The 16,378-nt window shown below is 41.9% G+C and overlaps 2 protein-coding genes across 4 annotated transcripts; one reads left to right on the top strand and one right to left on the bottom strand.

Moving 5' to 3' along the window:
• Positions 1-1,659: 1,659 nt before the first annotated feature.
• On the top strand, positions 1,660-9,527 carry LOC143522152 (lutropin-choriogonadotropic hormone receptor-like). 2 transcript variants are annotated; one of them, XM_077015890.1, is made up of 11 exons: positions 1,660-1,961; positions 2,055-2,126; positions 4,330-4,404; positions 4,574-4,648; positions 4,746-4,820; positions 5,184-5,261; positions 5,670-5,738; positions 6,114-6,188; positions 7,004-7,192; positions 7,382-7,453; positions 8,136-9,526. In XM_077015890.1, exons 1-11 carry the CDS (start codon positions 1,795-1,797, stop codon positions 9,280-9,282), a joined length of 2,094 nt encoding a protein of 697 aa, XP_076872005.1. In that variant the 5' UTR covers positions 1,660-1,794; the 3' UTR covers positions 9,283-9,526. The 2 variants fall into 2 exon arrangements, with proteins under 2 accessions (XP_076872005.1, XP_076872013.1); XM_077015898.1 differs by lacking the exons at positions 1,660-1,961; positions 2,055-2,126; positions 4,330-4,404; positions 4,574-4,648 and having other exon boundaries at positions 4,815-4,820; positions 5,188-5,261; positions 8,136-9,527.
• Positions 9,528-9,913: 386 nt separating this feature from the next.
• Positions 9,914-16,251, bottom strand: gtf2a1l (general transcription factor IIA, 1-like). 2 transcript variants are annotated; one of them, XM_077015917.1, is made up of 9 exons: positions 15,917-16,251; positions 15,489-15,590; positions 15,128-15,251; positions 14,833-14,885; positions 14,106-14,199; positions 12,879-13,480; positions 12,303-12,587; positions 11,463-11,552; positions 9,914-10,528 (listed from the first exon to the last, which is right to left on the bottom strand). In XM_077015917.1, exons 1-9 carry the CDS (start codon positions 15,938-15,940, stop codon positions 10,421-10,423), a joined length of 1,482 nt encoding a protein of 493 aa, XP_076872032.1. In that variant the 5' UTR covers positions 15,941-16,251; the 3' UTR covers positions 9,914-10,420. The 2 variants fall into 2 exon arrangements, with proteins under 2 accessions (XP_076872032.1, XP_076872024.1); XM_077015909.1 differs by having other exon boundaries at positions 15,489-15,605.
• Positions 16,252-16,378: the final 127 nt, after the last annotated feature.

Below are 16,378 nucleotides of genomic sequence, written 5' to 3' on the forward strand. Positions count from 1 at the left end.
AACGTGACGTGAGCAGGTAAACACCCATGATGTCTGATCTAGACGCCCTACAGCTGCCCTGTTGAACTGTTATGATTTACGGGGCGACCATCCATTGTCAGTGAGCTGCGCTGTGCTGTGCTGCTCGTGTTGAGGGAGGTCGGGACTCACACACACTTGCCATGCTCAAGCTGGGTCATCACCCATTTTCACATCCTTTCCCCCGTTTTCTTTTATGGGCCAAGACTGCCACTTCCATAGCCAGACACGTGCCCCACCCCCACCCCCACCCACCCACACACCCACCCAACACACAACTACCCCTGAACTGTGAACAGAGAGAGAGAGGTGGGTTTAATGACTTCCAACAACTCAATAAGACGTCAGAGCTAGAGTGGGTCAAAGTGCCCTTTTCTATTTTGGCTTCTACCACCTTTGTGGATTTGACAGTTCGGGCATCGTTGACATTGACGAACAGACAAAATGGTGTTGTGTTCACAATATGTTCACACCTTCTCTCCCCTATGCATCCCTTAATCTTTTGGCTCTGATTCACTAATCAAACAATATAATATTCCACTCTGGCTCCTTCTACATCTGCAATGACAACCCCAGCTTTTATTTCAATGGGTGTGGCATAGTCATTCATACATATTACTACATATTAGATCCTACAATTAATAGTATTTAAAAACAAACAAAACTTTAATTAAATATGCAATATGGCTTATAACAATGTTCAGCTTTTTACAACTCAATTACGACTAGGACTGGGCAAACGATATCTGCATTTCAGTGGTTGTGCTCATTTCTGAGCTAGTATCATCCGAGCCACTAACAGGAAGGGTTCCAAATGTGCATTTGTGTGAACAGCGACCTGAGACGAGCGTTTCACGTGAAGGAAACTCAACTCCGCATTCCCTCCACAACGGGCAGATGTATAAAGCTCACGTCAATCGAAGCATGGGGCGCGCACGCGTGCGCACGTTCGTGATGTCAGAGCAGTTGCAGTAAAAGCTCACCGTTTTTAACGGGGGCTGGTCGCCTTTTCAATTACGCGAGGCTCGTGTTAGCAGTACATGTCAAAAATTAGAGACGAAACGAGGGGCTAAATGCTCCAATTAAGCATACAGCAGTTAAAGGTAAATTGGAATCACAAGGGGGAAAACAGGATCATGACTGCAGCTTACACTAAGAAAACAAAACAAAATGTCAAAATTGTCCTTTAGGCTCGTTTACAAACTTTAATAGTACAAACTCTTCCAAGAACGTAAATGATGTACATAATTAACAAAATATGAATTACTGTCAATTCCAATTATTCAAGAACAAGAATGCTGGGATACCAGAAATGTTCTCTGACTGCAGCGTTATGTAATCCAGTAGTTACCAGAGTATCCCTCAGTGAAAATGGCCAGATACATGTACGTTATATTTTTTAATTATTCTTGTGATCAATTTTATATACACACACGCGCGCGCACTGTATATAGGTTAGTAACAGGCTAACTCTCAGCAGGTCAAAAGTACTTCAGACTGCACACTATGACCTAGTATTTTGTCGAACATGTTTGTTATTACATTATCAGTGACTTAGCCTTGTTAAAGTAGACGAGGACCGGTGCTTGAGAGACTGAAAATAAGCGGTTTTGCATAACCTTGCCGCGCGGCGTCTGCTGCGAGTGACGTAGATGCACAAATGGGTCTGTGCATATCCGAGTACAGGTGGACTGAGCAGTGCGGTGTGCTCAACACCACCGAACTGGAGATTTGTGTGCATCGGCGTGGAGGAAGGACAGGAAGTTAAATAGGATTATGTCTCCTCGCGTGTGGTGGTTTGTGGCGGTCCTGGTCAGCATAGTGAGCGAGTGTCACTGCTGGACGTTCTCGTGTCCAGCGATATGCCAGTGCAGTACGGAGAGAGTCCGCTGCAATAGGCAGACTCAGGAAAGCTCTCAGGCTACGTCTGCAACAAACAAATTGTAAGTAATCCATCTTAAAGTGTTTTTAAAAGCTGATTCGAATTATTGACGATTCGCTTAATAATTTTCTGTTTGTGCCATGCTCGTTTCCAGAAGATTGGCGCACCTGCCTTTGAAAGACGTGCATAGCGGAACTTTCCAAGAACTTATCAACGTGACGAGAATGTGAGATTTGGGTTCATCTACAGTGTTTACAGTCGCAATATGAAATTTATACAAGTTTGCTGGGGTTAGCGTATCTGTCTCAACTAACTCAAATATTTGTAGTCTAATTCTTCAATTCACTGTTAATAGGCCTGCAGTATGTTCTACAGCGGTAATTGGCATTTCTCCAATACTACACTGTTTAACCATAGAAGTTTTTATTGCGTGAGCGGCATGTCTTTACAAAGGGATTAGTACAGTGTGTTTTGTTCAGGACATTCGAGGCGATACAAATGTGCCAAGTTTCGCACAGACACTGCAATGATTTGCTACTTTTAAATCCTAAATCTAGGTCTGTCTTTCAGTGCTCAGATTCGGCACTGTCATTATGTAACAAGTAAACTAGTATTCTAATCTGTATACTCAAGATTAGTTACAGGCCAAGGTGTTGCAATAACTATAGGCTATTTTTTATATATTGAATAACAGAATTAATAGGGCAAACGTTTCCTGCCACGCCCGTGCAGCTAATGGATGTAATTCAATAATTAGGATACAACTAAATTAAGTTACTTTCACACATCTAGTCGTCAAAAATGACGGATTTCAGATTTTAGAATGTAGTGTTTAGTCACGCGCTGCACTCTCCGCGTCACGGGTCTCGATCGACAGCGCTGTGCTAGTCACATCAGCAAAATGCTGCATCCTCAACCTGCAAAAACATAACAGCGATGTTTAGAATTACAACAAAAATATTTTTGACGAAATCAGAAATGACCGTGTTGATTAAATTTAAATCCACATCAGAAATTAAATTGCAGAACTTCTGTAGGTCAAAAATATATAACTTTAGCTGGATAGCTAACTTTAGCTAGTACGCCAGTAATTACTAACCAACACAAATCTCTATGAAATTATAATGCATGCAAAACATGTATCATTTGATAAAGTAACAACTTGCATCCACTCTGCAGAAAATGCAGCAATTCATAACAGGTAGGTTAATTCCTTTAAAAATAGTTAATATTTCAGTGGAAAAACAACTGCTTAAATTAAAAACGGAAGGATTTCATTTTATCTTATTGTACACCGCTCACAACACCCATCCTAGCACTATATTATACGAGTAGTACAACTGAGTGCTTGGATATCTTTCATCAACAATCAATCAGATGTAACTCAGAAGTTCCACTAAACATGGATTTATCCAAATAAGGAAAACATGTATATGTACTTTTAGGTTGGGGTATATTAGGCCCATCAGTTTATTTGAAATTTCCCCAGTGCTTCATTGCAAACGGTTACAATGACCATTTATTTCTGATGGTATAAGACTAATGTCCCTGTCTGAACAGGATAAAGATTACACAGTATTTGTACTGTTGATAGGTAGGCAAAACAAGCCTACTAGTAAGGGAAAAGGTCAAACGTGACAAAGGGTTAAAAAAATAAGCTGTTCAAAAGTAGGCCATGAAGATTGCCATTATCTAGAGAGCCAGTATCGAGAAAATGCTAATTTAATCTATCAAAAGCCCATTTTGTAGCCAACACTAGTATATTAGCATTAAAGTGGTTACTTACCAGTCTAATAATGCTATTATATTCAAGCATCAATTCTGTTGTTATACAATAAGCAAGATCAGATCAACTGCAGTTTCTTGGTAACAGTACCAGATGGTATGATAAGAGTATTAATTTTGAAGCACTGTTTAGTGAGTGCAATGTTTGAGCGATTTGTTTAAAATGGAAAAAAAGCAGTCAGTTGTTTTCTCAGAGAGTGAGGAGGCAGTTACATCTCCATGGATAAAAGAAAGCATTTACATTTTCTTAAACCATGTTTAAGTGGTTCTTGATTGACTAGGATGGTTATTGTAGTAATGAAGTGAAAATGAAGGCAGCTGGATGAGTAAAGACTTTTTTTTGGAGGGGGGGTGGGTGAGGATCAAGAACCATCAAGGACATATTCAAGAGTAGTCGTTTTATCTTTGTTTTTATGCTGTGAAGTACATTACATGAACAGAAATGGATAATGCTTAAGGATGATAAAATGTTTAATATTTAATATGTTAACAATGTTGCCTAGTAATTTATTTATTTGCTTATAAACCAAATCTTTGTATGAGCATTAAGGCCGTAAGTATTGTTACAAAAAAGGTCATAGATCACACTACTAAAAACACTATGCTTATGAAATAGCTTCTAAAACAGTTGTTTCTTACTGCAGTGAAATTTCCCAAAGTGACTCCATCAGGAACATTCAAGGCAAAGCATTTCTCTCCATTCACAGCCTCGAAGAAATGCAAGTAGCCTTTTCATTGCATTTTCAATAATCTTGAGTATACACACACACACCCTCACATTTAGTTTTGTATAAACATCTTTTTAGTATTTTGTCAAAGTTAATAGGGGAAAAAAGCATGTATGTAATAACTACTGCAAGTTAAAATTACCATTGTTTTGTTTTTCAGATCAATACAGAATATTAATCAACTAATGACCATTGAAAATGGGGCCTTTACTGACTTGCCTAAACTAAGATACCTGTAAGACACATTTTAATGAGCTAGCAAGGTCTGTATTTTTCTCCAAGTGCGAAAACAGTGTCGTAACATTCGGTTTTCATTTTCCCGTTTTGTTTAGAAGCATCTGCAACACAGGCGTTAGACATTTTCCAGACTTATCCACCATCGCGTCAGTGGAATTATTTTTCTTCCTGTGAGTAACCTCTGTGATTTGGAGGACAGAGTAACATTTCTGATTTAATACTGTGGCCTTCCAACTGCACCTGCAAAGATGCAGCAAAACTCTTTGGACCCAAGCCCAGCCCATCGAACACAGTGCTAAGGGACCTGCATGTTAATTATGCACAGATATCTCTTCTGCGTTGAGGGAAAAGAAAGCCTTACTTGGGCATTACATTTGGGGAAGGGAGTACAAAATTGTGTTTATTCTCCCTCTTTTTGGAAATGTAATACCACATCCTTCATACCTTATCCTATACATGAGTAAAATATTAAGTTATTAGAATTCAAAGACCTTTTGCACATTATCTTGTTTATTTTTTTTTGTTTTGTGAAGGGAGATTGGAGACAATATGCAAATAAACAGCATTCCAGCCAATGCGTTTCAAGGTATATCCAAGGAAGACCTATACATGTGAGTTCAGAAGCAGGACACCATTTTCCATTTGAACGCATGAGACCAGAGGACTTGACCTTTGCATCAGTTGTCACTCAAATAGTAATAACTGCCACTCAAAGCAGAACAGCTACCTCTTCTACCCCTTTTGTATGATCAAAAATCATTAAAAACTCACATGTATTGTGGGCCAAGATTTAAAGGTTAACCACAGTTCTACCACATGATTTAAATTCAAACGTTGCTTCACAAAAACTCAGTTGATAGAACTGCACAATTAGTGTATTCAGAAGCCCACCACCTTGATATATGATCTGGGTACTGTTAGATTAGCAGACACAAGACTTTCATACCTTTCAGTTAAACATTTAACATCAAAATCCAACAATGATTTTTTTTAATTTTTGCATGCGTTTCACTTTTCAGGAATCTGGTCAGAAATGGATTTACTGAGATCAAATCACACGCCTTCAACGGGACGAGGCTAGATAAGGTGTAGGTATCTCCTAAAACTGAACACATTCCCTGCTCCAGACATGTTTACAAGAAGCTGTCCCACTTGTCTCCACATGAGTGGCAGAATCAGTTGTTTGTTTTGAGACTGAAGGTTTAGTCTAAGAACAAAATGTAGGGAACATAACGTATGGGTAAATAAACGAAGCACAAATAAAAGACAAAACACTGATTGAGCTCTGCAGTGTTTTCCCCCAAGTACACACACCGGCCGACAAAATCTGTACAAGCATTGTTTAAGTGTGGTCTTAATACAGTATCTCTATTTTCATTTAATTAACCATGGTCATGCATAATATAGTACATTTTAGTGTGATTGCTGAGTACTGATCAAATTTTTTCTTCTTCACTTTTTAGCATTTTGAAAGACAACAGGCACCTTAGTAAAATCCACGATGCTGCTTTTGAAGGGGCGTTAGGACCAACCGTTCTGTGAGTAAAAGCCGTAACTGCAGTAGTATTGACAAAGGACTTGAATAGGACAGCAGTTTCAATAGCAGACATGCAAATGGACCAATGGGGAGCATTTAGTCAAGATCATTTCTCAGACAGTAAGAAAGGGATTGTTTGGAAATGCATATGAATTCACATAGATAGAGGGGGAAACCAAGTTCATATCTACTGGCCAAGGTCTGCGCGTTTCCTGGTTTCTAAATACCTGTGCCTCACAAATATTTCAAGGCAAGTGTCACAGTCACCCTGAAATTTGCCCTTGATATGAAAGAGGCAAACACAGAGGCTGCAGGGTCACATTAAAGCAGGAAGTGTCCGTTATGTTGGAAATGATTCAGCACAGACTCACTCACTACTTAGTTTAACTCTTTAACTACTGTACAGTTAACAATAATTAACAGTTTAATTATTATTTTTACTGAATGCATGAATTATTGTGATTCTGCAAGGGGGACTGCAGAGACGGATTAAATCAAACGTTCCTAAAGGTCACCAACTCTGTAGCAAAACAGATACAATCCGTTTCTGTGAAGTGTCAGGAGCTCTTGCAAACTGTTACATTAGATATGACAAAAGGCTCATCTGGACCCATACAAGCATTACACATTTTACTGCCTACTATGGTCAGACAAGGAAATGTACTGTATGCTTTGTGTTATATTGAACTTTACTGATATTGATCTATATTTTTTTTTAATGTAAACGATTGTTAGATTGTTATTTAGAATGACAATAATTATGCTGCAAGATAGAAGTTTATATGTATGCACGTATGTGTGTGTGTGTGTGTGTAGAGACGTGTCATCCACCCCTCTCGAAGCGCTTCCCATCTGGGGACTGACTGAGGTAAAGGTTCTGATGGCTCGGTCTACACCTGCTCTCAAGTCTCTACCCCCACTGGAGAATTTCCTGGCTCTACAGGAGGCGGAGCTCACCTACTCCAGCCACTGCTGCGCCTTCCACACCTGGAGACACAGCAACAGGTCTGATCCATTTTCCAGGATCTGCAGAATAGATATTCATTATACTTTTTCCCGCTTTCATTTTGAAACTAGAACCTCTGCAGAACATGCCAAGCAAAAAATAAAATGGCAAAAACACTTTCCGAGACAAGTCTTTATTTATGTGTTAAGCCTGAAGAGTATCAATAACATTCTCTTGTCCCCCTGCAGGGACAAGACTATAATTGGTCGGTTTAAAAATCTAACCAAACTATGCAATAAGGACAGCCAGCCAGATTTCACGTAAGACTGAAGCCATCACATTCACCTTATTATTCCTTCTAAAAAGGGGAAGGTTTTTTTCCTCAAATCTGAAAAATCTAAACACGTATGGGACAAAGGTGCGTCATCGTGGGCCGTCAGAATATCCCATTGATGGCATGAATTCCCATTCACTTCCACATGTCCTTTAACAGCCTTGTGCAAATTATGGCTACAAACCATAAATCACCTTGAATATGACTATGATACACATGCAGAGCTAGAAAAAAACATGAAGGGCTGCAGAGACCACTTGGAAAGCTGGAGTTGTTCCTGCTGCTATTCCAAGCACTGGGGCAAGGCATGGATCAGAGCCAGCACGGTAGCTTTGTTCTTGACTGACATTATGAAGCCATTTGGTAACCGTTCTTATCCAGTATTGCCAAGTCTGTTTAGCTTGCTACAGGACTGACTTCTGGCAAAGGCAGTTAAAACAATTACACACTTTAACCTCCTCTCATCATGAGCAAGAGTGTCTAAGTTGTTACAAAGAACATTTTTAAATTAACATTTTAAAATGAAGAAAGTGACGTACCTAGAAGTGTTTAGCCATGTTCAAATGAGGAAAAAAAACTTCCCCTTTAATGTCCAAATAAACAGTCAAATCAATAAACAGTCAACAAATTAATAGCCATTTCCAACGCAGACATCTCCTTCTTTACAGTGACGTATCAGGTGAAGAGCTGGCTGACCTTCAAGAAATAAGCTTTCACTATCCTGACATGGAGCTGTGCATCAACACCAGGCCGTTTAAATGTAGCCCAAAGCCCGATGCCTTCAACCCCTGCGAGGACCTGCTGGGCTACGACTTCCTTCGCTGCGTTGCCTGGATAGTCACGGCCTCTGCGCTCGTGGGCAACCTGGCCGTGCTGGTCGTCCTGCTCTCGAGCCCCCAGAAGATGAACACCTCCAGGTTCCTCATGTGCAACCTGGCCTTCGCCGACCTGTGCATGGGCCTTTACCTGCTGCTCATCGCCCTGATGGACCACTGGTCCCGCAGAGAATACTACAACCACGCTATGGCCTGGCAGACGGGCGTGGGCTGCAGTGTGGCGGGCTTCCTGACCGTCTTTGCCAGCGAGCTGTCCGTGTACACTCTGACCACCATCACCCTCGAACGCTGGCACACCATCACCAACGCCTTGCAGACCAACAGGAGGCTCAAGCCGAGACACGTGGCCGCCATCATGGCAGCAGGGTGGGGCTTCTCCCTCCTGGTGGCTCTGCTCCCCATGTTTGGGGTCAGCACCTACTCCAAGGTGAGCATTTGCCTGCCAATGGACATCGAAACGCCGGCTTCGCAGGGCTACGTGGTGGCCTTGCTGATCCTGAACATGGCAGCCTTCCTGACCGTGTGTTCCTGTTACGCCAGCATCTACTTAAGCGTGCGCAACCCAAACGTGGCGACGCGTCACGGCGACACCAGGATCGCCAAAAGGATGGCCGTGCTCATCTTCACAGACTTCCTGTGCATGGCACCAATCTCGTTCTTCGCGATTTCCGCCGCACTGCGCATGCCTCTGATCACGGTCTCGCAGTCCAAGATCCTCCTGGTTCTTTTCTACCCCATCAACTCCTTGTGCAATCCGTTCCTGTACACAATTTTCACCCGAGCCTTCCGCAGGGACGGGTACATGCTCCTGAGCCGCTGCGGCTGCTGTCGGATGCAGGCAGAGTTCTACAGACGGCATGGCCTCTCCGGAGTCACACTGGGGCCCAGGAGCAAGACCTCCAGGAAGAGCCGGACCAACCAATTTCAGGCATATCACATCAAGCTGCAGGGGTGTTTCTTCAGTAAAGGTGCAGCATGAGCCTGCTCTGTGTTTTACAGATACGGACTGATAAATACGCTACAGTAGCGTTCTGTGTATAATGTACATACTGCATACAGTGAATGCGTTTGAAAAACTAACTGCCCCTAAATTTACCATTGTAAATGAAACCACTTCTAAACTGTGGGTTGTTCTGCAGGAATAAAAGGAAAAACAAAACCAGCACCAATCATTTTCAACCCATTACCCTATGTACAATATTAGAGATTAATCTATACCCCAACACAAATAGTAATTCACCACAAAATGATTCAAATTGCTCAGTGTGGGTTCACCTGCACAAACGGGGCGACACACTGCTACATTTTCACACAGTAAGAAAAAGTGGCTCTTGGTCTATGACGGGTTGGCCACCCCTGAACTGGAGGCTCAGGACACGACACGTGGCAGCCATGATGGTAGCAAGCTAGGGCTACTCCCTCCTGATCCAATTCGCTCAAGTGTTTTCATTTTCAACCAACACACTGGCAACATTTGGTCTAACATTAGATAACATGTCCATAATTATTAACACATTGCAAATGCTCTTATCACCCATTCTTGTATTCCATGTTGAATTCCAGTTCATAGTCACCAGCCATAAATCAGTGGTGGGTCTCACCAGCAGATGTGCCATTCATACATTTTATTTACACTTGCAGCAAACAAGGAATTTAGCAAGTTATAAAGATTAAGTCAACTAAAAGTTTTCAGCCAAAAGATATAATGTAGAACATGTCACTACAGCACTGACTTCCAAGTTCCTTTGCCATCCATATAAACATATAGACCAATTTTGTTTTGCTTTCATTCAAGGAAGAATTAAACAATAACGACCTGCTTACCATTTGGAGCATAAACCACAACTTTCAAGATCTACCACTTGGAAAAATAAATCAAATACATTTGTGTGGAAATATGAACACAGTGTTAAATCACACACAAAAACAAGATATACCCTGGGACTGACTATATACAAATAAATAAATAAACCAGCTAACAAAAATATCCAAAGCAAATGCTGCATTAGTTAATAAGTAAATTCTCCACACTTAAATAACATCTCATGCAGGACCTTGCCCACTCTTGTATTGAAGACAGTCCTCTTTGTTGGCCTCAAAATTCATGTCCTCCCCTCTCACCACTCAGCCTCACCAACGGCTTTGGAAAAAACATAGTCCTTACCACTGTAGCACATCACACCATCTTTCAGATAAAACTTCCATCTGTTTTTACTGCGATGAATCTGTCAAAAGAGCAAACACACAAACCTGATGCATTTTTAAAACACGAGTTGTAAACCTTAACATAATTTTTTGTATAAATGAAAGAGCAGTGCACTTAGTTGAAACCAGTGGCGATTGCTCTAAGACTGCAAGGGAAGCTCAGCTTCCCCTAAAATGTCAAAAAAAAGTGATCAAAGATATACTGTTGTGTATATGTCATTGACTAAATATGTGCTACAACGCTCTCAACTTTTGTTCAGAATCAGTTTCTTATCAGTTATCAGTTTCTGGTAACGACGCGGCTTTCCTCTCACTCAGTCCCGCAGCTTCACGGTGCTTTAAACGGTGTGGACGCTGAGCGTCTACAGAGTTCAATAGCGAAGCAAAGAGTGCAGCGAAACGAGACGAGTCATTGGATAAATGCTGGGCTTTGTCCCGCCCATCCGACGCTCAGCGTCTCTGGGGGTCTATGGGGCAGTGGGCCGGCCTCGGCTGGCCCGGACGCTCAGCTTCTGCATGATGATTGGATGATCTGTCTGAGGCTGAATCCCTTTTTGATTGACAGCGAAATGAGCGAATCAGCGATCTTTTGGTGTAAACCTCCGCGGGAGCATTTAATTTTAATTCTGTTCCGAGTTGAACCGAAGATTTTCCTAATTCTCTTAGCTGCATTTTCTTCGTTAATAACGACTAGCGACAAATCGAGCATCTATTTCTGGTGGTTTTTGTTGTAGCTGCTTGTGTTTGGAGACTGACTCACAAGCCCAAATTGAGCTTCCCCTCCTTGAAAGACCAGCATCCGCCACTGGTTGAAACGTTTTGTAATTACAGTGCATGTTGAACACCTTTAAAGCAGACACAAATGAAGCAGCTTGCCAGAGCTGCAAACATCGCATACTGTAGCTTTCATGAGACTTCAAACAACTGCACAAAACCCCACAGACGAATTCTTACCTTATCATACTGACAAACTATGACATTCTCAGTGTCAAAGACCTCTGGGATATCCTGTTCACTCACATCATCACCAGAGTTCAATGGATCCTAAACACCAAACAAATAAAAATGCACAGTGCCCAGAAAAACGTGAGGAGGTGGTCCGAGCAATTTTACTCCGTCTCATAAGAAATACAGCTCTAAACACCACCTTTATACAGGACTTTATCCTTCAATCAACATTAGTAATTACCAGAGATCACTTAGGTCAGCGTTAAAGAAATATAGTTGCCCCTTCTTTCTCTCTGCAATGTTGTCTGTCTGTCTGATACAATCCGTTTTGCTTTTCAAAGGCTTTTCATGTTATGGGAGAAATCAGTGGCTGAGGGTGAGAGGGGCTAAAGAGACATCCAAGTGAACTACACTGCGATGTTATTCCAAAACAGGAAAATGGTAGTTTCCTTTTATAGTGTCTTTATATTACCTAGCCAAAAGCGGAGCCTATTCAACACAATGACAATTTTTTGTTTTGACTTCACACAGAACTGAGAAATTCTTGACCTCATCAAAGCGGTCTAATAGAAAAATGCTCAGGACTGGATTTGAGGTATTTCTGGAAGAGACACTCAATGTTCACAGACTGTTTACGTTGGTGGTAGCTGCATACAACTGTCTGCTGTAGCATCAGAGTAAGCAAGTCCAAGTGGTCAATCACCACAAGAAAATCATAACGCACGACATACAATCACTTTTGATGATTAGCACACCGAAGCAGAGAGCATGGCTGGATGTCTCGGTCATGAGAAGAGTGTTGCATTGCCCCTGAAATGCGGCACACACCGCACCCACCTAACCCACCTCCTCCTCCTCCAACACCTCCAGGCCAGGCTCGTCGCTGTCACTGCTGGGCGGGCTGCTGCTGGGGCTCTCCCCAGCAGTCTGGAGTGCCTTCAGGGCCTCCGCGTTGATCATCCCCAGAAACTCGTTCTCTCCCACGGCCCCTTGGTCCTCCTCCTCTTCCTCGTCCAGCCGTTGCTGCTCCCGCTCTTCATCTCCCACTTCGGAGCTGCTGTCGCACGCGCCGTCAAGCTGGATGATGTCGTCCAACTCATTGAAGTTGTAATCCATCAGGAGCCCTTCAAGCTGTGGAGACACCAGCATGTCGGACGCTCGTTACTGCCCAGAAGTACTTAGAATGTACTGCATACTTACTGAAAAATCAGGATTCAGGAGTCTTAGCATGATATCTCCAGACATGTATGGTTTCAGTCGACAGTCCTGCTATCGTTTTTGAAAAGGTCAGTTCTATCAAACAAAAAACCCTCTACAGTGGAGTGTGAACACTACAAAAATGTGATGTGCAGAAAAGTCTTATTTATGATGATATACTAGATCACCAGAATAACCACCAAGCGAACAAGTGTAGGCTTTCACCTTGATTGCACCGTCAGGCATTCTGTCCAAGTCTGGTAGAAGACTCATGGCGTCGGCAGCACTGTCCGTGGCTCCGGATTCCTCAGCCGCTTCGACGGCTCTCTCCACCGCATCCTGCACGCTGGCTCCAAACTCCAACGTGTGCATGCGAGGAACTTCTCCCTGCAGGTCTCCAAGATGCTGCTGCTGTGGTCTCACAGAGAAGGGTGAAGACGCACTTGTGCCTAGTGGCTGAGGACTGAACTCGATGCCGTCCAGGGTGAACTCGCCGGGGCTCTCCAGCGGTGAACGCGAGGGCTGGTGTAAAACGGAACTGTCTGGGGTAAGCGGAAGCAGGGGCTGGGATGTCTGATCCAGAGGGATGGTATGATACTGGGCTAGTTGTTTCTGCGTCTGATCCTGTGGTGGTAGGACCGGCTTGGAGACTTGGGGAATGGGCAGAGTTTGTGGACAGGGGCCGGTCACACGGGCAGGGACGTTGTGAACAACAGTGGAGGGCAGAGTTCTCTGCTCCATAAGGGATTGATTAGCTTGGGGAGGGAGACGCTGACATCCAGGAGCCTGGGTCACCATTACAGGAACGTTGACTTTGTACAGATGGCCTGAGGTCATAAAGCAAGCAGTCATACACAGGATAATGCAAAGGCTTCTGAACATATCCTACAATTAATGATCATGTGCAAAAATGTCTCTTTATTAAAGAAAATCCAGTTTCCCCTAGAACATTGCAAAATGCCATCTATTTAACCAGTAGTCTGGACCCGACTGGCAGATGAGAAGTAACATTTTTTTTTTATATATAAAATACTGCTATATACAAGTAATATCAGTGTTTCTCTGCTCAATGCTTTAGTAAAGCATGACTGAACTGAACAAAGCTTGATGGCCACCCCAGACATCCAGCTAACATTAGGCTTCGTGTAGCAGCCACAATGCACAGTTAAGTATTGTGCCAGCTCCAACACTCCTACTCATCAACTAATCATTATGCCAACAGGGAGCTTTATGAATTGCAGAATACAGAGCTAAAACAAAAAGACAGAAACAAAAGAGAAAAAAACCTCACAGGACTCTTTAGAGACTAGAACCAAGATGCATTCCAAAGGCCTTTGAAGCTAGATTTATTATGTCAGATTAGGGTTTGGGCTAAAGTTTCCTGGGCAGATTAACAGGAACAGGCTTAGTCTCACCTGGTCCATTTTTAAATGCTTGAGTTATGCATCTCACCAGAGGCAGTTTGTAGGGTCACTCCTGCTGGTATCTGAACAGGATAGGTAACTCCAGGCGGAAGAGAAAACGTTGCAATTGTGCCTGAGTTGCTCTGAAAGTGAAATCTGCATTTACAGACCACTGAGAAGAAACTGACAAATCCCTCACTTCTCCCCCCACAATTTAGCATTTTAATCAGTGCACTGTCATCTTGATGAAATGTTCAGCACCATTAATAATTCAATAACTATTTCTCTCTGATGAAACACACCCTCGAACCCTAGACATTGTAAGTAACTTTTAATCAGGCCATAGTCTTTTGAGCTCCGAGTTCATGGAGAGCTTCAACCACAGAAATAAATTTCAATACAATGTATTAAACACCCCCCACCACACACACACACATTTTTCTTTCATTTTAACAACCTGGTAAACTGTAAAAGAATTTCCTTGTGGTCAACAAATAGGCCTTAGACCAATGGAAATTTTTGTTGAGAATGTAGTTTCCTGATGCTATATTTTGCACTTATTTCATGAAATTGTGCATGACAATGGCTTTCCATTCCAAAAGGGCAACCAGGGTATAAATATAAACTTTGTGAATTACAATGTTCTGCTCTTCTTGGCATCAGATCTGGGAGGTTTAATTTCACTTCCATGGTAGTGGTACCCCTGCTCTTACCCAATAATTAGATAAAATGTGGACAATGTACCCAGGTGTAAAAAAAAGATGCAATTTACTTACTGCCTTTGCTGTAAAACTCTGTGCATGCTGCCCAGCGGGAATGACGACAGAAGCTGAAGAATAACGGTTTTAAAAGGGAGATGTCTGATAAGTGATCGATTTCATAGACTCTTAAATTAATCCGCTGAAATCAGTGTTTTCCACTAGGTATCAGATTTTAAGAATTGTGGCTATGACTACTAAAAGAACTGTGACTGCACACACTATGAGTGTTAATACAGTGACACAATCTATGATGCAACAGCTTTTGTGGAAGTTTTTCCTGTGGATAAAACGTCCCTGAGAAGAAACTCACCTGTGGGTTTATGAAGAGTCTGAGAATAATTGGCTGGAAGTTGCAGAACAAAATTGGAGGGATTGAGGTTGTCTTTTGCAAAACCTTCCACAGCTTTGGATTGCAACACTTTTGACTCCCAAAGCTACGAGGAGAAGGGATGTGCTTTTCAGGAAAAAAAATATTTTTGTCTACTAGAACATCGAAGTTGCGGAAATTTAACAAAGATTTTAAATGCATACAACAGGACCCTATGTAATGATTTCCATACTGTGCCAAACAAACGTTTATAATGCTAAATACCTTTTTAGAAATTGGATGTTGGAATTGGAGTATTTAGGTAGAGTGCTTTCACATGTGCCTTGTTCTTGGTTAATATTACCTTTCTTAAGTCATCCAGTACTCCCTCCTGTACCCCTTCATCGAGAAAAAGCTCCCGAATACTCTCGATCACATCATCAATGATCGAGAAGTAGAGTTTAGGCTGAGGAAATAAAGACTGGGTTCCATTACAGTTCGCCAAGTGGCCACAAGAAAAAACTTAAGACTAATAAACAGATTAAGATATTAAGCTGTTTTACATAGGAGACGACAGTAATCTGTCATTTCAGTACTGTTGGTTAACGAACTGGTAATTTACCTGCTAATGACTAGCTAGCAAGGCTAATAACTAGCTGAACGTTTAGTTCCTAACAATTTATTTTTAAAGCAAATTCTTCATATCATTAACGTTTGCTTTCACTGCACTAAAGCAACAAGTAACCACTGTAAATAAAATACCGCTGTCGCGTAAATTAGCTAGCTACTTACTAAAGAGTTTGAGTTGGAAAGCATTTTCGTGGTAGCTAGCTAAACGGCCTTGTCACGTAACCGTTACGCTCGTGCGCGTTCGGCGAGGTTCTAGAATGCCGATTGAATTTACAAAGCTCACGTGACGCGTTAATCAGTCAAATCGGCTACTGATGCATCGCTTTCACCGCATGGTGGTTATAATGAATGTTGTAGTCCGGTAAAAAAAAGTCAATTCCAAATGATGATAAATATGAACCTTAATTCGCAGCGGATTGTGTACTAGTTCACGGATTTCTTTCCGTTGTACCTTACCATACTAATCGCTGCAGGTTCTATAAAATAAAAATTCAGTTTCATTCTGTTGTTTATTGCTCAGACTGCATAAACGAAATGTAATTTAGCAAACCACATTGTTAAATAACATTAGTTGTTACTAGAAGGATCTAGCTAGCATATCTAAAGACTGCTCTTTACTTCAAA

This window comes from Brachyhypopomus gauderio, chromosome 1 (assembly GCF_052324685.1).
Source record: "Brachyhypopomus gauderio isolate BG-103 chromosome 1, BGAUD_0.2, whole genome shotgun sequence".
NCBI lineage: Eukaryota > Metazoa > Chordata > Actinopteri > Gymnotiformes > Hypopomidae > Brachyhypopomus > Brachyhypopomus gauderio.

Bases quoted from the DNA above. Each gene is read 5' to 3' on its own strand.
- gtf2a1l (XM_077015909.1), bottom strand. From the start codon at position 15,940: ATGCTTTCCAACTCAAACTCTTTA. The intron at 15,252-15,488 runs GTAATATTAACC...TTCTCCTCGTAG, and splicing joins TACTGGATGACTTAAGAAAG to CTTTGGGAGTCAAAAGTGTT. The intron at 14,886-15,127 runs GTGAGTTTCTTC...GTTATTCTTCAG, and splicing joins GACTCTTCATAAACCCACAG to CTTCTGTCGTCATTCCCGCT.
- LOC143522152 (XM_077015890.1), top strand. From the start codon at position 1,795: ATGTCTCCTCGCGTGTGGTGGTTTGTGGCGGTCCTGGTCAGCATAGTG. The intron at 2,127-4,329 runs GTGAGATTTGGG...TTCTTACTGCAG, and splicing joins CTTATCAACGTGACGAGAAT to TGAAATTTCCCAAAGTGACT. The intron at 4,649-4,745 runs GTAAGACACATT...CGTTTTGTTTAG, and splicing joins TTGCCTAAACTAAGATACCT to AAGCATCTGCAACACAGGCG.